Source organism: Nicotiana sylvestris, chromosome 7 (genome assembly GCF_000393655.2).
Source record: "Nicotiana sylvestris chromosome 7, ASM39365v2, whole genome shotgun sequence".
In the NCBI taxonomy this organism is placed as follows: Eukaryota; Viridiplantae; Streptophyta; class Magnoliopsida; order Solanales; family Solanaceae; genus Nicotiana; species Nicotiana sylvestris.
This window is the reverse complement of record NC_091063.1, coordinates 151,867,850-151,891,753: the sequence shown is the minus strand read 5'-3', so window position 1 is coordinate 151,891,753 and position 23,904 is coordinate 151,867,850. Positions and strand designations below refer to the sequence as shown.

Here is a 23,904-nt window from a genome sequence, read left to right as displayed (position 1 = left end):
AGTCCAAAACCCGATCCCTCATTAGGAATCACCATTAGTTAAACAAGTGGAGTAAGCTGAATTTTAATATGAGATTCAGATGATCAATTGTTCCTTAGTTTGAGTAGATAAACGTAATTCTCCCTTCTCATGATTTGTTGAGTGCACGTTAAATAACTTGAAGTTGTTCCAGTGATTCTACGTTCAACTAGAATTGAAGCTGAGGTCAGTGGTCCACTTTGGACATTTTGGGCTTCGGTACTGTCACAAACGGCCCAGGTCTAGCTCTGACTGCATGTTCATTTGGACCTGGGTACAGATCTATAGTTGGTTTGCTCTTTGTACACACTTAGATATGGGTCTTTAAATAATAATTGCTTATGATGCTTTAATTTGGATTGCTTTGTTTTAGAGGCAAATAAAATAGAAAATTATAGATTGCTTTAGGATTGGGCCTTTAAATAAAAATGATGAGACGAGCCTCGCCGAGTAAAAAATGCAAGTTGCGGGGCCCTCAATAAATGGTTAAAATAAAACATTTAGAATTCGGGACGGGCTATTTAGCGAATTTCACGGCCTTCCCCAGAATAACAACGCGTTAGTCTCTTTAGGCGCGTATTTTAATAACATTACCTCCCTAAACTCGGGTGCACATTTATGTGACCCAAATCCAAATCTCGACGAAGTCGAAATATGTCGATAACCACGGGTACATTGATTGTGACGTGGTTCGAGATACGTTTTCACAACGTTGCAATTCTCTGTTAAAATAATAATGATAATAATAAAAGCGGTTAAAAGTTAAAATTTGCACATAGGTTCATAATTGTATAAAAATCAGATAATTAAGACGAATATGACAGTTGAGTGACCGTGGTAGAACCACGGAACTCGGGAATGCCTAAAACCTTCTCCCGGGTTAACAGAATTCCTTATCCGGATTTCTGGTTCGCGGACTGTTAAACAGAGTCAATATTTTCCTCGATTCGGGATTCAACCAATGACTTGGGACACCATGAATCTCCCAAGTGGCGACTCTGAATTAAATAATAAATCCCGTTTCGATTGTCCTTTAATTAGAAATACTCCCTCTGCGCCCTTGCGGGTGCGAGTGAAAAAGGAGGTGTGACAGTCACTAATGCTCAGTTCCTTAGTTATTTCTGTTACTACTGAGGTGGTTGTACTCATACTACACCCTGCACTTTATGTGCAGATCCAGATGGGTTAGAGCGCGACGATTGTTGAGTTTAGGCCGGCTATCTGTGGAGATTGCAAGGTAGCTGCTAATTCTGCAGGACCTTGTTACTCCTTTTGTCATTTCTTCTTTTAGATAATTAGATAGTTTATATATCTTAGTTTATAGTTTTAGATGCTCATGACTTAGTGACACCCCAATGTTTGGGGCTAGCTTCTGTATTTTTATATTAATTATATTTAGAGTTTATTTAGTTTATGAGAAATTTGAATATTGCTATTGTTTTATTAAATCCTTAAAATTAATTAGTAGTAATATTTTGGGAAATAGGCTTGCCTTGCAATACTATAGGCGCCATCATGACCATGGTTAGATTTTGGGCCGTGACAAAAGCAATTGAAGAAAATAATAGTTCGTCGAAAGTTGACAAGTTGGGAATGTTGTAACAGTACCTTTGGGGTGAGATAAGGTTCTTAACATGATAAGAGGGTTATGTTATGATTTATTTTAGTCTTATGATAGTCATGTGTCAAGTTTTGAGGTCAAGAGAGTTGTGGAACAAAAGTCGATGAAAGTCATCACATATTACGTTCATAAGTTTTACTGAAATTTGGGTCAAATGTAACTGCGATTTTTTCCCAATATCCCCCGATTGCCCTGGGTTGTCGGCTATACTAGAGCATCCACGACCAAGTCGTTAGTTGCAGACATCTTTCCCTTAGATCTTAGATTGAATGATGTCTTATCTAATTTTACGTATAAACACAAACCAACCTCTATTTTTCGGGGATAAAATTAAGGAATAAAGAGAGAAAATGAGGAAAAGTAGAAGTTAGTTTTAGAGATTGCACAAATATAAGCACATAGAGCAATTAATTCATATTTTCAGATAAACACATTTCTTAAGATATGGAGGACCTCTCGTTGTATTTCGTCCATCAAATTGAAGATTTATGAGTCTATTTTCTAACGCATTGAACCGTTTATCAATACGACATAGGAGTAGAGAGATATATGCATTTTTGCTAGACTACGCAGAGTACTAGGTGATAAGTAGGTGTGTCACCTACTTGCTTAAATGAGAGGATTATATATGTCCAAAAATGGGCCAGTTCGGGTCGTCCAAAGAGACCTTTAAAAGGCCTATTTCCTTCATATATTACACTGATAATAGGGCATAATAACCATACCTAAACCCCTGCAAAAACCTCCAAAAATTACACACAAACCCTAATTGAATTTCTCTTCTTTGCAGATTCTAGTTGGAGGAAAAAACCTAGAGTTTGAAGAAGCAAGATAGGAGCTGAGTTATTCAACAAATAAGGTAAGTTTACTACTCTCTTTCATCCATTTTTTCTACTGGAGATGTATGTAAAGTCGTTCTATAATTGTAAGAACTCATGGGTTGGTGATCGAAAGCCGTGAGTTCGAGTTATTCACTTGTAGCAAACTATTTTGTATTGCATATTTTGTTATCGTTTTATGGAGGAGAAGGGGTGTGGAGAAACACCACATAAATGTAGGGTGGTGGGATGACCGTTCGTCGTAACATTTTCGGGTTGTTTGACACTATTACGGTGGTCGTTAGTATTTTGTGGTGTACGTAAGATTAAAAAATAATGTATATATGTTGTTATTGTTGTGTTCTTATGTTGTTGGTGTTATCTTGAATTTGGAGGAAGTAAGGATTATAGGGGAGATGCTGCCCATTTTAATACAAAATAAGCTTGTCGTTCGTTGTGCGAGAGCTGTACCTTTCATAACTTAATGATAGTATTATTATCGTTGTTGTAAATTAAGGTGCGAAGAAAAGAGTTCAACTTCGTGATTGAAAAGTTTGTGATAAGGTATATTAAGTCTAAACCTTTCCTTCATTTTGACATGATCCCGTAACTACATGAGTTTGGATACGAGACATAAAGAGAAGTTCGTATTCCTGAACTTATATACATTTTCCTAGTCTCATAATTTACAATATTCTCCCTTATTGAGACTTTATATTCAATTAATTATTGTCTTCTTCCAATCAAGATAGTAAAGGGTATATATATATATATATATATATATATATATATATATATATATATATATATATATATATATATAATATTATAGTATTTTCATTATCATCGAGCTATAATCGATGGGCAGACCCCTATTGGAAAATCAGTGATTAAATGGTAAGTTATATAACGAGCCTACTGTAGTCAAGCACCTATAAGCGAGCCCCGAATGGCCGAGATACAAAGCCTAGTATGGCCGAGCGCCTATGAGCGAGCCTACTACGGCTGAGCAGTTACATGTTCCGAGCCTTGTAGGGTTGGACAACTATTTTACTTGCTATATTGTGAGAGTTAAGCCAGTATCAGCAGGTAAGTATATCTCCAGATCATCTTTGACTCCCAGTTACTTTCAGTTATTCTATTGCCTTACATACTCGGTACATTATTTTGTACTGACGTCCCATTCATGGAGACATTGCATTTCGTGCATGCAGGTTTGGATAGACAGCCTGGTAGACCTCCTCCATAGGTATTGTCCTTGATCAGCTTGATCGATAACCTCCACGTCCTTCGGAGTTGCCGATTCTAGGGTTTTGAGAACATATTATGTATATATACAAAAACATTATATATTATGCATATATATATATATATATATATATATATATATATATATGTGTGTGTGTGTGTATATTATGGGTAGGTCGGCGCCCTGTTCCAACTACAGTACATCCATCAGTAGAGGCTTGTAGACATATCCTATTAGTGCAGTATATTGGGCTTGTAAGCCTTATATATATATTTTTTTGTTGGTTTGTTAGTTGTACTAGTTATGACGGCCATGTTGGCCCAGCTTTATATTGATGTTCAATCCGAGCTAGTTTCCGTTCAGTTTTATATTTTGTTTCACAAATTGTCTTGCAAATGTATAATATTGTATGTTCAGAGTCCCTCAGTCGCAAGTTGGTACGCTAGGTTAAGTGAGGCACCGGGTGCCGATCTTGCCCCCAGGTTTGGGATGTGACACTCGTACCTGTCTCGTTCTAGAGAGATCCTTAAAATTGAATTCATCCGCAAATCTGGTACGTGATGCACATCTTTTACAACTAGCATGAATCCGATATTTATCTTGATACAAATATCACTAATTCCCACAATCTTTGAGTGACTAGAATTTTCCATCTTGACCATTCCAAAGTCTCCTACTTTGTACCTACAGAAGAATTCTCTTACCGGTATGGCATGGTAAGATGCTGTTATGTCAACCACTCATTATGAATCTTGGCTTGCTAAGTGCATGCATTCCGGTTCCTCGTCCATGAAGAGAACCACCAAATCATCTTGTGTACTGCATCAACTGTGTTGTCATCATTCTTCTGGCCACTACTCTCGCCTCGACCTTTCTTCGGGTTATCTCTTTTAAAGTGACCGGGATGACCGCAGTTGTAGCAATTTCTACCTTTTGACCGGTTCCTCGACTTTCAGCTAGCTTTTGATTTATCACAGCTACTCGATGCTCTTTTAAAACTTCTTCCTCTATTTTCCATGATAAGAGTCTGCCCCTGATTTTTGGGCTTTTCTTCCTCATCTTATCATTGAGTAGGATGGCTGATATGTGACCTCCTTTAACTCGATGGTATCTCTACCACGCAGGATGGTTGTTGCCAAATTATCATAGGAAGATGACAACAATTCTAGAAGCAAGATAGTCTTATCTACTTCAGTCATTGTTTCTCCGAGATTTTCCAGCTGCATGACTAATCCATTAAACAAATTTAAATGGAACAAGAAATTTGTATCTTCACTCATATGAATGACATAAAGTTGTTTTCTCAAAAAATAACTTATTTGTTAAGAATTTGGACATGTATATACTTTCTAGATATCACATGCACTATTTTCGTCTCCGACATTATTGCGTACTTCTCAGACAAGTGCAGTCTGGTTCCCTAGCCGCCCTCTTGTCCATGTTTATCTAATCCTCGGTTTTCATGGTTACAAATTTCACCGCTTTGCCATCTAGGGCAATGTCTAGCCTTATTAGATGAGTAGGTTTTTCATCTTTCTTTTCCATATGGAGAAACCATCATTACCGTTGAATTTTGTTACTTTATATTTTATTACTGATATTTTTTTGTCACAAAGTAAAATTGATCGTAAATAATATTTTTGTAAATAAGCAGAACCTTGATCTAATATCAATTGTTGGAAAAATAATGTCCATAAAAATAATATTCATGATATACGACTGTAATAAATGCGAATTACTAAAATACAATAACCAACTGTAATAATAAGAGAAACAAGGACACTAAGATTTTTACATGGAAATCCTTCTGAATAACCGAAAAACTACGGCCCAAACTAAGTAACTGATTTCACTATAGCAAGGATTTTATAAATTGTGATACCGAGTAAAATACTCCAAATCCACTACACACTCAAAAGAAATAACCTTCTTTTGATTTTTTTCACCTCATTACAATAGCGCTCAAACTCTCTATATTTTTCCTCACCGACTATTTTACTTCTTACTTTGTGAATTACTTTCTTTCTCTTCGTTTGGTGTGTCTTACAACTGAGAGCAAAGACACCTATTTATAGAGCCTATGATTTGCTTCATTGATATCATCAGTGATATCATGTTACTAGCACAAGTCAAACACTACTTTGTGAAACCAAAGGAAGATCTGCTGAAAAAATCTTCCTTACCGTGCACTTAGTTAGCTTGACATTTCAAAGCCAAATGAAGTTGTCTTCCTTTCGCATGGGCATGGGATGGACCCATCATTATTTATTTTTGAATCTTAAATGAACTCCAACTTAAAGATAATTTTACGCTAAATCAAAAATTGAGGGGTAAATTTTGATACATAGAGTCCGTTTATTTTATGCTGGAGTTCTATTAATTGTAAGGACAAATATGAAACGACTTGCTAATGGTAGGGTATGCCTTAAGCTCCCACATCAATTGAGAATGTTATTATTAGTCTTTATACATGATCTTGAGCAATCTCTACGTTTGAGCTAAATTTTAGGATTGAGTTAGATCTAAAGTCTATTTCCTTAGAGCCAATCACATCTCAATTTATGATTTACAAGTCTTTTTTCCGATTTTTAAGGAATTTATTTTTTCTGAAAAATATGTTTTTAAAAATACGTTTAACTAATTAAATATAAAAAATTGACAGAAAATGTTCCCCCTACTAAACACATACAAAAAGTAATGCAGATTTATTTTTTATAAAAATTAATCAGGGTCTACTCAAAAAAAAAGAAAAAAGAAAAAAAAAAGTAGAAGGAGAAGAAGTTAGTACTCCCTCCCTTTCAATTTATGTGAATCCATTTGACTGGACACAAAGTTTAAGAAAAGAGAGAAGACTTTTGAATTTGTGGTGTAAAATGAAGCATATATATTTTGTGTGGCTATAAATCATTGCATAAATATAAATTATTTTCAAATAGGGAAATATGTCATTCTTTTTGACATGGACTAAAAAAGAAATAGGTTCAAATAAAATGAAACGGAAGAGTAATTAATTATATGAATTCTTTAATTAGATATTGGCGACAGGTAACAAGTCACTCCCCCCCCCCCCCCAACGTGTACTCCCCTGAGCAAATTCGACTCCAACCTCCAACTCTAACCTCACACCTAAATTTTTCCCGTCGAAACTTCTTTGGATCTAAGCTTACACAAATCTTTCCCTCTGATACCAGAAAATCCAGACACCCAAATATAATTTTTTTTCACCAATGAAAAGAAGTCACATTAGATTCATCCACCATAAGAAATGGTCAACACCCATTATTGTAGTCACAATCTTGGCTCTAATACTTCTTTTTACACTAATTTTTTCCAACCCCAGTTCCTCAAATAGGCCTAAATCTTCAACCCCACAGTCAAAATCAAATCTTTTTAATGCAAAAGCTGAAATCTTGCCTGAGCTGCCTCGATTAGCTTACTTAATTTCTGGTACAAAAAACGACGTCGTTAGGATAAAACGGCTGCTTCAGGCAGTGTATCATCCTAGGAATTATTATTTGTTGAATCTTGATTTGGAGGCTTCAGACAGTGAGAGATTAGAGTTGGCTAAGTATGTTAAGTCAGAGGTTGTAATTAGGGAGTTTGGGAATGTTAAGGTTGTTGGTAAATCAGATCTTGTTACTTATAAAGGGCCTACTATGTTGGCTTCTACATTACATGCTATTGCTATTCTCTTGAAGCTGCCTAAGAATTGGGATTGGTTTATTAATCTTAGTGCATCTGATTATCCCCTTTTGACCCAAGATGGTTAGTACTTTGATTATCCCTTTTGTTCTATTTTAAGAATGATTTTGTAACTTTTTGAAGTGCAATAACTGTATCTGGCTCGAAGGGGACCTTGGCGTAACTGTTAAAGTTGCCTCCATTTGACCAGGAGGTTACGGGTTCAAGCCGTACAAACAACCTCATGCTGCGTACAATAGAGCCTTGTGGTCCGGACCTTCTCCGGACCCGTGCATAGAAGGAGCTTAGTGCACCGGGCTTCCCTTAACTGTATCTGGCTCGAACTCTATAGATAGCTAAATATTTTGAAATGTGTATATAATTTAAGTTGCAATCATTGTGATGAAGGAGAATTGGATGTGGTGGCTGGAAAATAGTTTGCTTAATTTTGATTGAGTTCATACTAGCTCTATCCTAATCTAGTTCAAATATTATCTTTTTGGTTTTTTTCTTTCCCTTTTTGTTTGGTCTATGAGAAAGGAGTAATGTTATTAATAAAGTTAATTACTTGAATGTTTGCAGTTTTGAAAAATCTATATTTCATGTTTATATAGTCTGCTTCAGTTGATTATTCCGAATAAGTTAAATTTATCAGAATGTTATTATCACCACAGTGAAATCTTTTGAAGGAAATGTAGTTTATATGCTAAAACAAGTGATTGGAACTTCTGGTAAAGGTGTGTAAATCTTGAGGTTCAGGTCCAAAGTATTGCGTATGTAAGGTACATTAGACTGTCGTCGAGATTGAATGAGTTCAGTGGTTATTGCATGTCCGTTCTCTGTAACGTTAGAATACATTACCTTATCAGGCAGACAGATGCAAAAGAATCACGGCTGATTTCTACTTGTATGGTTAAGTGATGATATGTCTCATTCTCACTGAATGAAGATGTGTTCTATTTCGCCTTAAGTATTTAGTGAAGAAACCAAAAAGGCCAATAATATTATATCAGCATTTCATCTCTGGTCATTTTCGTTTATTTCTATTGCTTGCCCAGGTTGCTTATTGCTATTTTTTTTCTCTGGTCATTTTCGTTTTTTTTTTTGTTGAGAAATTCCCAGCTTCGAGATAGCAACATTTGTTACAGTCATCTTTAGTCAATTTTCGTATGGTTATGCTTGATCTCTCTCATTTTAACCGAATTTGATACTGTTCTATTTCGCCGTAAGTATTCTCCATTTGTTATACAATCATCTTTGTTCATCTAATCTCTTTTCTATTTGTTCCAGATATACTGCACATTTTCTCATACTTGCCTAGGGATCTGAATTTTCTTGAGCACTCAAGTAATATTGGTTATAAAGAGTGAGCTTCACTTGACTTCGTTTCTGTAGTATCCTTTTTTCCTATGGCAAACAGATCTTATCTGTGATGATTGCTGTTAAGTAACTTTGAGTTACTTATTCTATTTTCTAGGTTTTCAAGGGCAAGGCCTATTATCATAGATCCTGGTCTATATCATCTGAAGAAATCTGGTGTATTCTGGGCTAAGGAGAAAAGATCAATGCCTGCTTCTTTCAAGGTGTTCATGGGTACTGCTCGAGATTTGCTTCCTTTTCCGGATTCACCTATATATATTCGTGTATATTTGTGTTCTACATTTAGTGATTCATTTGCCTTTTTTACTTCACTGATAGGGCGTAGGTTGATTTTTGAGGAGGGAACTCGGAACAAAGTAAAGATTAGTACTCAGTTTTCTCATAAGGTAGATAGCACAGTTACATGATAAAAGTATGTTAGGCCAAATACATAGGCGGCTCCTTAAACTAGTCCCAATTTTTCATTTAGACATCTAAACTAAGCATATGACCTATTGGACACTCGAACTATACTCAAAGTGTACCAATTAAACACGAAATGCTGACTGACAAGTGCGTGCTTCTTACTCAAAATTAAGTGTGTGGAATGGTGTTATGCTAAGCTACAACAAAGTGTTTGCCGGATAATATGAAACTTCACTGGAAAAGTAATTATCTGATCATTTTTGTTCTATTTACTCTTCTTTTTCCAAATTCATTTCTTCTGCAATTTCTTCAACCACGTATTCAAACCAATTCTTCTCCTGTTCTTTCTTCTTGAATAAAGCTCATTCTAGTTACTTTCCTGTCACTCCACAATGGTATTTCTGCCATTTTCTTCTAGTGACAATCTAGAATATATGGCCATTACAAGAGCAGTGCATCAATGTTATCTGGCAAGGAAATATACATTACATAATAATTCAAATTTTTAACAACAGCATCCAATCTCAAAACTCTCAAATGCTGCCTACTGCACGCTCTTCAAAATTTTCTCAGAACTCCAAATAGTTGCCGAGAAGTGCAAAAATCATATAGCCGATGGAAGAAAGCTGTTTTTATTGAGCACCATTTTTCATTTATCAGGCACAGTAAGGATTTTACCTGCCATTTTTTGCCATTCTTTAAAGCCATTTTCAGCCAATTTGTGTTTCCAAGCAAAGTGGGTCTATGATATTTACTTTGTTTTTCCAAGCCAAGTGGGTCTGTGGTAAGTTATTACTCTACGTTTCCAAACAAGGTGGGTATTTTTACCAAGAACATTTTCAATGGTAACCTATTCATGTTTAGTTGTTTCCCAGTTCCCACTTTCTTTCCGTTTTACACGTACATTTTGCAACTAATGAAATAAAAAATGTGCTCCATCGTTTTTGGACTTCTTTCTGTTAAGTCTGGCCACTTTTGAAGAAGGAGATGAAGAGTTCTTTTTTTCCTCAAGTGTTTTTGCTTCTCTCTTTGCTGATGTATTTCTTTTCACTGGTTCTTCTGCCACGTCACCCGCAGTTAAATTTCACGCGCTTGAAAAATTTAACTGATTGTGCCTCAAGTGTCTAATTGGTACACTTTGAGTATAGTTGAAGTGCCCAACCGGTCAAGTTAGGTGTCTGGATGAAAAACCAGAGCAAGTTAAAGGGCTGTGTATATATTTGTTATAAGTTTCTATTGATTGATTGTAAGGGTAGCTTCATCTAAGTAGGGAGTTAAGTGGGAAATGTATCGGTGATGTTAGCGCTCTTCTGGTTCGTATCTATGTTTTCCGAGCTTTAACAGCATTGTAAGAACAATCCATAAGAAAACAGAGGTCTAAGAGTATGCGCTGGCAGAATAACATGTTTCCTACTGGTATCTAACGTTAAAATATAGCAGATGTTGGACAATGATAACTTTCACATAACTTGAACGTCGAACCCCCCTCCCCCCCTCCTTTTCTCCCCCTTTTTGGGATTGGCCTGTGGGGGGGGGGGGGATAGTAGGACTAGATCGTTCCATTTTGTTATTTGGAAATTTGCTTATTTAATTAGCCTTCATCTTCCTTTTTGATTTCATAACATGTTACCATCATATGGAAAACACATATAGATGTCGTGACACAGAGTATATTGCTTTCAAGATGATATTTAAACTTTTTCTCTTAATTGCTATCTATAACAGATTCATTTACTGTTTTGTGTTCATTTCCAGGATCTGAATGGGTGATGCTTTCAAGGTCATTCCTTGAGTTTTGTATTTGGGGATGGGACAATCTCCCCCGCACTCTTCTGATGTACTACACAAATTTCCTGTTTTCTCTTGAGGGCTACTTCCACACCATTGTCTGCAATCACAAAGACTACCAGAACACGACAGTGAACCACGACTTGCATTACATCAAATGGGACAATCCCCCAAAGCAGTATCCTATAAATTTAACGCTCGAGCACTTTGAGGACATGCTCCAGAGTGGTGTCCCATTTGCTCGTACTTTTGCTACAGATGATCCGGTTCTTGATAAAATTGACAAGGACATCTTGAGAAGATCTCATGGCCGGTTTTCACCCGGGGCTTGGTGTATGGGAAGTTCTGCTTTAGGTAAAGATCCTTGTATAACTAATGGAAGTCCAGATATTGTCAAACCATCAGCAGGCTCAAGAAGCCTAGAGAAACTTGTACTAAAGCTCCTTGATACTGAAAATTTCAGGTCAAGACAATGTAAATAAGTTATCTTCTTCTTCCTCGTAAAAATCTGTCTTTTCATTTTGTTTGAGGCATTCATTTCTGTAGCAGATTATATCGGGGCAAGCGTACAAATAGCCATTCTTAGAGATGCAATTTAGAAATTAGTCAATATTTGTTATGAAATTTTGAACTAAAAATCTTAACTTCTGGACAATTCAAGGCACTTTTGTCCCAAAAAATAGAACTAAAAATTTAAAATTCAGAATAAACTGGCTAATTCCTAAATAATAGCTTTTTGAAGTGGCTACCTGGTGTCATTTCTACGATTTTATATCAACCGACCAACGGATCCATTATGCCTCGATCCCATATTAGTTGGGATCGGCTATATGAAATTCTGTATCCATTCTACTCTATTGCAACTTACTACTGCTTTCTTTTCATCTTTTCTTGAGTCAGAAGTCTTTCGGAAACAGCCTCTCTACCTAGGTAGGGGTAAGGTTTGCGTACGCACTACCCTGCCAGATCCCACTTGGGGGATTATACTGGGTTTATTGTTGTTATTGTCGTTATTGTTGTTGTTGTTATTCTACTCTATCCAGGTTCACATACACCATTACAATAAAATAAATTTTAATATAGTGTTAGGCATGTAACATAGTTCAATTTAGTTGGCTTTGAATGCTCTTTCATAAAGCTATATCATTTTCTCCCTACTTTTTTGGGGTATTTCGTGTGCAGTGAAAAAGAGAGATAGAAGGGACTAGTTAGGTTGGATTATTTAATCTTTCATTTTATGCTTAAATTAGTACATTGTTTTTAAAAGTTTAGTCTATGTTTGATTATCATATGAGAAAAAAAATAAGATTTTTGGACTAGTATATGTTCTCATATATTTGAATGAAAATGATCAAGTCTGATTTACTTATTCAGTAGTCGTTAATCAATTTTAAGCTGAAGTAAAATAAAAACAAAATAGGTCCTCCAGGGAATTTGAATTTTGAAGTAATTCCCTTTCATCTTTACACTTCCCCACTTAATCTAGGAGAGTAGAACAATAAATCCTAGCTGAAACAAAAATATTAGGTAATTTCTTCCTATTTACTTAAGTTTTAATAAGTAGAGTTACCCATTATCCGTAGTGACGGGAGGTAACAGGTAGCTAGCGGAATTGTCGAGGTGCAACCCGAATACCACTATTATAAGAAAAATCAGTAGAACTTGACATGGGCCAAGTTCATGTAGGAAAATGCTAAAAAATTAGTCTTCTTTTAAGGATAGTGCTAGTTTTGATTTGTTAACCTTTTATTATCCCTTCTGTTTTAAAAGTTGACAATGTCCTGCTATTCGCTTAAAAAGCAATTTTGAGGTAATGGATTTATATCCTATGCATGTTTGCCAAAATGATGGAAATGCATGAAATATGGGTTAATGTGGTATTTAACAATTCCTGATATGGATTTATCTTGGAAGCTACTTCAATCGAATTTTGAAAATCCTATTACGTAGCGAGAAATCTTAAATTTTAAATTTCAAATACTTTCAACTTTAATCTAGATTTAAGTAGTGGCAAGAAATGAAAATAGTAGAATACGGTGGCAAAATTAGAAATATATTTCGCTAAGCGTGTTCAATATTAAATATATATGTATAAAACTTAATTCTTAACCCATAATAAATTATACTTTTGGGATGATTCGATCAAGGGGATTAACTGACTCTCCTTCACTCGAATATGGGGTTGAGACATGAGTATAGTATTTCGTAATAATTTTGAGTGGTAAATGTTGGTATTAAAGAACTAATATGGAGTAAGATATAACTAACCTATGTACCGTGTATAATATTTTTAGGAAATTAATTTCAGATATTAAGTTTTCAAGTAGGCCTAAGTTTGTGTGTGCGGCCTTCCCCCATCTCTTTTTCTTTTTCTTTTTCTTAACGTTATGGACCAATCCCTACGTGATATGTTTCTCATTTTGCTTACAAAGGTCGTTTCCTTTACTTTAACAAATTGAACTAATTTTTCAAATGCTACACTTAAAGGCAAACACTCATATTATCTCCCTTACCAGAATTCTTATACACTTTAAAAGAACAAAAATCCATCAAAAATACCTTTTACCTTTTAATCACTATTATTACCCTTAAGTTGCCACGAATCAAATTGCAGATTTATAAATTTGAACCGTAGTAATCATATATTACAACTTCCTGCAAGATAATTGAGGTGCACGCATGCTACATAGATAATCGTCGTTCGAAAAAAATATAACTTCTTGCAAGCAAGAGTTAGTTAGATTCTTCCTACCCCAAAAGAGAGAAAAATCTACACTTGCTAATTATCTGAATTACGAGAAAATTAAAAAGTTTCAAACGTAAAATCATGTAGCTTTTACATAAACAACTTTAACATTTATATACCCTTTGAATAAGCTACTTTTAACATTTATACACTCCACCAAACTTATGGCTGAATATTTGGGGACCTACGAATATCTTTTGTAACATCATTTTTATGATCTAACATTTGTTTCTCTATGCCATAAGGATTTGTACGTGACTGCTATCATACTATATGATTCATCAAATTAAGCAAGTGATTATTGATTGTTATCTGCCATCTTTGTTAGGTTACTACTTACAAGGAAAGGAAAAAGTATTATATCCCTCAATTTTTTTTTTCAAAAGATTTTTCACTTGTTATTGATTGGGCTATTAGCTCTTTTCTTTCTATATTTTCCTATATAATAAAACCATCTTATAATTAAGTATGGGGGTTAGGCAGAGCCCTAGTATATGGAAAGTCTCGCGAACAGAAAAAGGAGAATATTGAGAGATATGCACAACATTTGAAGGGGTAAGTTGCAAAGACAGTTTGTGGACTTTAAGATTTAAAATACCAAGATGAAGTCCAATTCCCTAATGTATCATTGTTATGAATTATGATGTACTTATTAATGGTATATTTTGAAGAAAAGTACTTGTTCGCTGGTTGTTTAAATATATCAATAATTTAATTTCTTCATAATGGCTTTAAGTCATATAGAGAAACATGGTTAAAAAATTTGGTTTTACTGACCATACTAAGTTAGTACTTTTCATCATCATGTCAAGTAACTGAATTAACCTATGTATAGATACACTTAATTAGTTTTTAAGTGACTTAAACATATGTTACAGCGTCAGCATAACAAACTCTAACTCTTTGGTAACTGTACTTATTTAGTTATTTTGGTTTAAAGGTAGTATGACTTAGAGCATATTCAAAAAAGAAAAAGGTTGTTTATGTATCAACAATCAACTACTCCTTCCGTACACTTTACTGGTTCACAAGGCTTTGCATTTGCTTTAAGAAATAATAAATAAAGTATATATTTTACCATAATATCAATAATAATAATAACATTTAAAAAAATAAAAAATAATTTAGGGAATGAATAGTTAATGATAAGGATAAAACAGAAATTTTTTATTTTTTTCTTAATTTTCTAAAATGGACAAGTTATATATAGCGGACAAGTAAAAAACTAAACAGAGGGAGTAATAATCACTTGATTGATGCCTCTTTAAAGTTTAACCGTGTGTAAAATCACACAAAACGATTTAAACATAGTTGCTATGAGATACTATAACTTATCAATATGATTTAATAAAACAAGAAGGACAAAGCTAAGAGAATTAGTACAACGAATAATAAGATGCAAAAAATATATATAGAACTAGCTAGTTTTATTTTGTTTTAAGAACACAGAACTCTGTAAAAAGAGTAAAAGGACATTCAATAAATTTAATAAACAAGAGCTCAAGGTTTATTTTTCTTTTTCTTTTTCTTTTTCTTTTTCTTTTTTCTCCTCCTCCTTAAAAGAAGTTTCTGAAACTGCTCTGTCTTTACCACTCTGCTAAGTTGCTTAGCCCTAGAGATCTTTGAATTATATGCAACACTTAACTATCAGAATGTCGGATTCCTTTCACTTTAGATATGTGTGAGTTGGCCCTGCAGGTGGGGTTCTCTGTTTATTGCTGCTTAAATCATTTAACTGTTTTTCCCTTTTAAATTTTTTATATCCATTGGTAGGTAAAGCATAGCCTACAATTTTATATACTGCCATGCAAAGTAGTGGCCCTAAGGACCTTTTCTTTAATAGTATAATTCTTTGCCTTTAGTTTTACTGTTATTTTCTCTTAACTTACTCTATGTTACTCCTATGTAATATCCTTGTAAATAATACAAAAGATTATGGTGGGGGTGGCGTGCATTCATTTTTTACCAAAAGTCTTGGTTCGAATTTTGAAAATAAAGTATAGTCCGGGTGAATATTGAATTAGTCGGGCTCCAAAATAAATTTATAGTAAACATCAAATAAAAAACTAAATTTTTTTATTGTAAATGTAAGTTGTGGTTTCGTGATGTGAATATAACCTCTCTTTAAGTAAATGTAAAGGAAGGATTGCATATGGTATATACGCTCACGCTCCTTGCCCTCTTCTTAGTGGCATAGCTCAGTTTATTGAAGAAGGTTCAATTAAATTCCTTTGTCGACAAGTGCATGACACTGTACAAATAGGACTATATATATATGAACAAGGCAGATACGCCAAGTATTGGAGTAAGCTTTTTATGATAGTTTGTGGTAATATTGTCTTTGATGTCCTTAATTTGCATCAGCGATTAGTCAATTGACTAATACAGTAAATTATATAGCACTAAAGTACCGTTAACTGACGAATTCAAGCAAAATAAATTGTACTATTAACGTAAAAATAGCACGGTATAGCCAGTTTTCGGACTGATCATTCAAAAATAGCCAGCATTTACCAAGTCAATGAAAAATAGCCACTATTTTTACTGCAGCAGAGATCGGTCCAGCAAAATATACTGGAGTTCGGTGCACCTGTGTATGAACTCCAGCATATTATGCTAGACCGGTATACTTTGTTAGCTCCAGTATAATATACTGGAGACTGGAGCACCGGTGCTCCAAACTCCAATATATTATGCTGGACCGGTATACTTGCTGGAACTTCAGTATATTATGTTGGAGTTCTATTATACTTATGATGGAACTCCATCATATTATGTTGGAGTATCAGCATACTTATCTTGGAACTCTAGTATAATATGCTGGAGTTCAAGTATACTTATGTTGGAACTCCAGCATAATATACTGACGTATTTTTTGGGTTCTGAACAGTATTTTTGCTCAAATTTATCTTTACATGAAAGTGGCTAGATTTCGATTACTTTTGAAACTGAGCAATTTTTGAACGACCAGTTGTAAATCTGGCTATTTTTGAATTTCACCCACTATTAACACCATGAAGCTTGGCTTAATTTGCTTAATGATCTTATATTAAAAATTAAAAAGTGTATCTTATTTAACAATAAAGTGTTGGGGCACATTTAACTCTCTCTCTCTATATCTTGGTCCAAATATTCCATAAACTATCACTACTTTTCCATGCATGCAACATGACAGATATGACAGCCACCACATTTTGTATACTATATAATATATGAGCAAGGAATTAAGGTGGGGGTGGGGGTACAACTCAAGAAGTTTAATTTAAGAAGAAGCTTAAAGGTTAAGAAAGTAAAGATATTAACCCCTCTCGAACTACTAAAAAGTAAAAAAATACAAAAATGAGACTAGAGTAAGAACAAATAAGAACAAACCAGTACCCAAACTGTTATGTATATATATGCTGCTAACATAAAGCCCTTCACTTTATTTGAGCTCCATTATTCTCATATTCTCTCTTTGCTTTATCTTTTCTTCCTTTGCTTTCTTTCTCTCTCCCTTTGCCAAGAAGAGTATAGCCCCCTCTCTCTCTCCCCACCTTCCAATTTGATGTGATTCTCCACTAACAATATCCTCCTTCCAAAAAACCCCATCTATCTTTACAAAAAAAGAATTTTAAAGATCATTCAAGAATAAGCTATGGTTTTTTCCTCAATTCCAGCTTATCTTGATCCAACCAACTGGCAACAGGTATGGTTTTTTCCCACTTCATTTTGATGCTTAATTCTAACCATGGCAGCTTCTTTGCCAAAAAAGCAAAAGAATTCATTAAAGATAATATTCTTCTAACTTTTTAATTTTTTTAAAAATTCTTCCTTCTTTTTTTCATCCTTAAATTTCTTGCATATACTTGATATCTTAGTTTCTTCTTGTTGTTCTTCTTTTTCAGCAAAGTGGAGGTAGTATTCCAAATCATCATCAGCTCACATCACCACTATCTCAGTCTGCAACACCGCCGTCACTACCACCTCCACCACCACCACTACAACCTCATGGCAGCAGTGGTGGTGCAGGTTCTATCAGGCCAGGCTCGATGGCTGATCGAGCCCGGTTAGCTAACATACCTATGCCTGAGACAGCCCTAAAATGCCCTCGATGCGAATCATCAAACACCAAGTTTTGCTACTTCAACAACTATAGTCTTTCGCAGCCTAGACACTTTTGCAAGACATGTAGAAGGTACTACCATTCAATAAATAGACTAGATTCATCTCAAGTACATAAATTTTCTTACATATTTCATCTATTACGAAATTAACCTGAGGATGCATGTATGATTTTATTCATGTGAACTAGAAAAAAGGGAGAAAACATAATTAAATATGATATATTGGCTATTTTATATATGTAAATCAAGTTAGGATCAGTAAAACAAGAATACTTTCTTTCACTTGTCTTCGAGAGAAAATGATTGATTTTTCCAACAGGTACTGGACAAGAGGCGGCGCTCTGAGAAATGTGCCCGTGGGCGGCGGTTGTCGGAGGAACAAAAGAAGCAGTAGCAAAAGCAGTAACAATAACAGTAACAATACTTCCAAGTCTCCAGCTTCTAGCACAAGTACTGATGGTCGTCAAGCTGCTAATAATAATTCTGGTTCTACAAGCACAATTTCTTCACACAGTAATAGTTTTTCTGGTCCAACATCAGCAGCTAGTTTATTAGGTCTAATGTCCCCTCAAATTCCACCTCTACGTTTCTTGTCACCTTTAGGTCAATTAACTGATCATCATCATCATCATCAGTTCAGTACTCCTGGTAATAACATGAACTTGAATTTTTCTACGAGTGGTAACGTATTAGGCGGTAGCAGTGAAGGTATGATGGTTAATAATAATAATTTGCTCGGTGCTGGTGCTGGTGCTGGTGCTGGTGGTGGAGTTGCTTCGTTTTTATCAAGTGTAAACGTTGAACACTGGAGGATGCAGCAACAGCAAATGGCACAGCAATTTCCTAACTTTATAGGCGGATTTGATCAGTCTAATTCGCCTTCTGGTATTAATAATTACCAGTTTCAAGGTGGTGTTAATGAGGGTGTACAATTTCTTGGTGGTAATGAGAGTACTACAAGTCAAATTAGGCCGAAAATCTCGACGTCAATGCTAAATCAGATGGCTTCAGTGAAAATGGAAGATAACAATCATAATCAAGATCAATCAGCTTTGTCAAGGCAATTGTTAGGAATTCAAGGAAATGAAAATTGGAATACTGCTAGTGCTTGGAGCGATCTTTCTGCTAGTTTTAGCTCTTCTTCTACTAGTAATGCCTTATAAAAAGTCAACAAAAATGTCCTTTTTTCTCTGAGCGGTCATTTAAGGGCGCCTTAGCTGGTGATATGGATTGCTTCCTCTCGACAGTGAAGCTTACTTCCCATCGTCCCACTAGTCGATATATTTTATCAGCAAAAGCTTCTAGTGAAGATCATCTAAAAACCCTAGATTTGGTAGTCTTTATCCCCTTTCATTTTAAGTGTTTTCTTTAGATATATTTGTAGTTTGGTATGGTAATGTGTTAGAAGATGTTTAGAGGTTGAGTGAACTTTTCAATTAGTTCTTTGTAGTAGCTTTTATGTAGACATGACGGTCTAATTTTCAAAGTAATTTGGCTCTAGGTGTTGGGCTGTAAAGGTGATCATATGGCTAACATTTCTAATGGTATATCATCTTCATGTTTGAAATTGTATGGAATTTGTGTATTTGGATTCGACTCTTTTGCCAATGTTTCTCCCTCCCTCATAATTAATTCCTACAATTCTCTCTTCGTGGATTTATTATTGCTTGGCAAATCCCATTTATCCACAAAACAATTAAAAATAAATCCTCTTGAGGATTAGTTCACATTTTTAGACATTGATAATTGCTAATTATCTCTAGCAATGGACTTTTAGCTGGTGATGATTGTATGAAGCAATGTTGTTCTCGAGTATATATAAGATTAAGAAAGTTGACTTAGTAATTGAATTTGGATTTTAAGAATGGCTGTCAATATACACCAATTTGACAAAATTATATTTCCCACTTTAATTTGGCAAAAATCCATTTTATAATGGCAGTATTAGTGTAAATTTACATGTTTTACCAGTCTTACGGGTTAATAATTCCATAAATCATGGACAATTATTGTAGTTATCTTTTAAAAGATCTCGTAGCGTAAATTTTTTTTTTACACAATCGATCAATGTAACTCTTTACGGGTACATGCTTCCTATTTGAATTTTAATAGCAAGCTGCAAAATGAGGGTTTAATTTAAAGGAATTGTATATACTTTAATGTCCATATTTTTCAGTTTTATAGGACAGTATATAGTACTATGCGAAGACGCGTTTGTGTGTAAGCTTTTGCCACTTCATGTTGATGCTTAATATTATTCTGTTTGATTGGTGTTAGTCACTTCATGTTATTCTGGGATTTCAATATATTATGCTTTTAAATGGGCGTAAGATATGAGCTGAAATAGAAAGGAAAAAAGAATATTGAGAAGTAACTTTCTAGAGATTCAGTTGCTTCCAGCTACACTACTAGAGATTTGATATGAGCAATAGAATTATTTTTGTAATTTTTATTTTTCTAAATTGCTCCCAATCTCATCCACGTGCCTCATTTTACAAAGAAAAACATTGAGAGTATTTATATTGGCAGCTAGAAAATAAAATATGGAATATTCATTTGAGATTAGGTGTTCTTTATTAAGCAAAATCAATGATTGGCTGGATTTTTAAAGAATCTTTCATCTTTTATTTTACGCATTGCAAGCTTATATATGAAATCGTATAGAAAAATAAAGAACTGAATTCTTGAGAATGAAGTCAAACTCCTAGAATTACTACGTAGTATTTGTAGCAACAACAAAAGATATGATTTACAATGACTACTCTTTAATGCGAAATATCTTACTCTAAGGTCAAAATAGAATAATATCATGCCTAGTGTTTAGCGACTGAGGCAAAAACTACCAAATTCATCCCATAATTACACTAACATACAAGAGAGGCTGCAAAATGTTGGGGTCCAACATGCCACTATACAAAAAGATAAAAATATGCAAAATACTACATTTTTTTTCCTTCAAAAAGTAACGGAACCAGATATTAGTCAAAATAAAATAAAGTCTGACGTGGACTTTTTCCGTGGCAGATGGAGAATATAAATAACACGTACAATGGGAAGCGCACACGCACACACGCATATATATATATATATATATATATATATATATATATATATATATATATATATATATATATATATATATAGGGTTTTGCTAAGGCAAAATACATAAATTGCTATCTAAACTATGAACCAAATCCCTATTACACATTTTTTGACAGACAAATTATTTTACACACTCAACTTTTCAAAAGTGTGTCCATAACACACCACTTTTGTAGTTGACCAGTTTCACAAAACATGTCTATGTCACACACCAATAGGGTTTAGATACGTGTCCTTAACGCAAAAAACACTTAGATTTACAAATATACCCTCATCTCCTTCCCTCTTAGATTTCTGGACTCTTTTTTTTTTTCCGGATTAAAGTTCTCTTTTAGTTGCTTTTTTTTTTTCTTTCAAAGCCACCCTAATCAATTTCAACTCATTCCAAACATCAGATTTAGCTTTGTGCAAGTGTTTTCATCAAGGACCTTGAATACCCACTTGAATTTGAACATGAAATTTCATATCCAAATTTTATTCCGACTTCAACCTTTGAAGCTTTGCCGGCAATGGTGATTTGAATATTACTCCACCCAAATCTCATTCCAAACAGTGATTACAATTCAATTTTCGATCTCACAACTCCACTATTTTTAAAAATAAATTGTTGATTTAAAAAAATATTAATTTTATTGTAATAGACTTGAGGTGAGTTCCATTGTTCGAGTCAAAGATAAAATTCAGTTTTGAACTTGAATTTATAGTTGGCATCAATGGATAATAATTGTGTGGGTTGAAATTTGAAAGCAACTGCTGATTTCAAAAGACTCAATGGCGAGCAGAATGCAAAAATAGTTACTGAGTTCTAGGTTGATGCTAATTTGAGATCTAAAAATTATGTGGATTGTTTGCTATTTGGAATTGATTAAAAACTAATCCTTGAGCTTAAAACCATTTGAACGGAGTGATTTCACGAGGAATTCTGAACTTCCATGGTTGAGTTCTTATGACTTCAAAACTGAGTAAATGTTTTAAGCTTTTTTTAAAAAAAAAATTTGGAGTTTACTCGCCCTTTTTCTGTGTATAACATGTGAGTGTCAGCTAAACAAAGTGGTGTGTTATAGACACACTTTTGAAAGGTTGAGTGTGTAAGTTAATTTTCGCCATCAGAAAGTGTGTAACAGGTAGGGGCGGGCATAAAATCCGAAAAACCGAATTCCGAACCGGACCGAATTAATTTGGTATTTCGGTTTCGGTTTTTTCGGTATTTCAGTCTAATTCGGTACAACATTTTCGGTATTACGGTACGGTCCTCGGTATTAGGATCTTGAAATTTTGGTATACCGAATTACCGAATTTTTAAAGACTTTTTATTTTTTTTAAGTTGGACCTATAGTTAGCTACTACACTGCCCAGTGCCCCAGCCCAACAATTTCTAATCTAATTCCCAGCCCACTGCTCACTCCAGCGCCCCAGCCCAAGTCCACTCTCTATTCTTTGTCTTTCATTCAATTAGGGTCTAAAGATTAGGACATTAGGCAGTCACAACTCACAACATAGAACTCAGTCAACTCACTCCTCACTCCTCAGAAAGGATTTAGGGATCGGCTACTGCTTTAGAAATTCCGGGCAAACAAAGACCAAAATTCAAAGAGATCGGCTGCTTTTCAAGAGATCGACTGTTGTGACTTCAAGAGATCGGCTGTTGTGACTTCATATGCTTTCATATATTTCTCCTACATTTTGTTTATGTTTCATATGCTTTCATATATTTCTCCTTAATCACGTTATCAGTAAAATCATTTTGATCTAAATGTTCTCCTTGTTCTATTGGGTTTCTTGTGTTCTTACATTTTGAGTTAATTGAAGAGAGGACTAAGTTCAGCTCATATTTCTTTTAGAGCAGCATGCTTATGTTATTTTTGCGGTATATATCTTCTGATGAAATGATAGCTGATGAATCTGATGATATCGATGTTGCTACAGTAGCTATTTGAATTATTGATTAACACTCATCATGGTAAATATTCTTTTTAAGCATTCAATCCATTAAAATGGATATGTTGATTTTTAGTACTGTACGATTTATATTGACCTCCCTTAGAGCTCATCATAGTCAACCAACATTTGTTCTGCTTCTCTTAATTATATTATGACTGCTGAAGAAGAAACTTATGCAATGGTTCTAAAAAGAAAAAGCCAAAAGCAATGGATTTCACAGGAAAAAGGGTTATCCAGGGAGAGGAAAAGGAAAAACTACAAGCTCCGTTGATTTTGGTTGTATTAAATTTTTTATGATCTTGTATTAATTCTGGGGAAGCATTCTCAAAAAAATAAATAAATCTGGGGAAGCCCCTCTTTTCCCCACATTTTTGCAAACCTTTTGACTTATGTAAATTTAGGTAGAAAGTCTTCATCAAAATACCAAATGATTTTTCCAGATGTTTGTTGTAAAATTCGAAAGACACTTTCTCCATTTAGCAGGATCAGTATGTTACAGTTGTTTTTGAGTGCAGAAATACTACTTCACTGCGTATTTTCAATGTGGCTCGAGCTTGGACTTCTTCCTTCAATCGTTTCAATGTGGCTCGAGCTTGGACTGTGTTTAACTTGTTTAATTGTGTTTAAGTTGTTGGACTTGTTGGACTGTGTTATGTGTTTAACTGTGTTTAAGTTGTTTAATATAGTTGTGTAATGTGCAATGTGCAGTTGGCCAGTACCGAAACCGTACCGAACCAAAATAAGAAATATCGAACCGTACCGAAATATTTTGGTACGTTATTTGGTATACACAATTGATAAACCGAATACCGAAATACCGAACCGAAATTCTTACATACCGAACCGAAATACCGAACGCCCACCCCTAGTAATAGGGATTCGGTCTATAGTTCAGATGATAACTTATGTAGTTTGGCTTTTGCCACGTAGTATGTTAGCATCCTACCCATTTTATCTTTTCCTTAAATACCCTCAACCACTTATTCCAACACATTTTATAGGGAAGACTTTTTGGTCTTTTTACAGAAATATTAAATCAGATCGTGTAA

At 34.6% G+C, this 23,904-nt stretch overlaps 2 protein-coding genes across 2 annotated transcripts; both read left to right on the top strand.

Moving 5' to 3' along the window:
* Positions 1–6,774: 6,774 nt before the first annotated feature.
* LOC104211208 (beta-glucuronosyltransferase GlcAT14C) lies at positions 6,775–11,467 on the top strand. Its single transcript, XM_009760224.2, has 4 exons — positions 6,775–7,471; positions 8,678–8,753; positions 8,865–8,980; positions 10,928–11,467. The coding sequence occupies exons 1-4, from the start codon at positions 6,934–6,936 to the stop codon at positions 11,440–11,442; spliced, it is 1,245 nt and encodes a 414-aa protein (XP_009758526.1). The 5' UTR covers positions 6,775–6,933; the 3' UTR covers positions 11,443–11,467.
* A 5,661-nt stretch (positions 11,468–17,128) lies between these two features.
* LOC104211207 (dof zinc finger protein DOF2.4-like) lies at positions 17,129–19,405 on the top strand. Its single transcript, XM_009760223.2, has 3 exons — positions 17,129–17,394; positions 17,594–17,883; positions 18,132–19,405. Exons 1-3 carry the CDS (start codon positions 17,344–17,346, stop codon positions 18,973–18,975), a joined length of 1,185 nt encoding a protein of 394 aa, XP_009758525.1. The 5' UTR covers positions 17,129–17,343; the 3' UTR covers positions 18,976–19,405.
* The last annotated feature ends 4,499 nt before the right edge of the window (positions 19,406–23,904 follow it).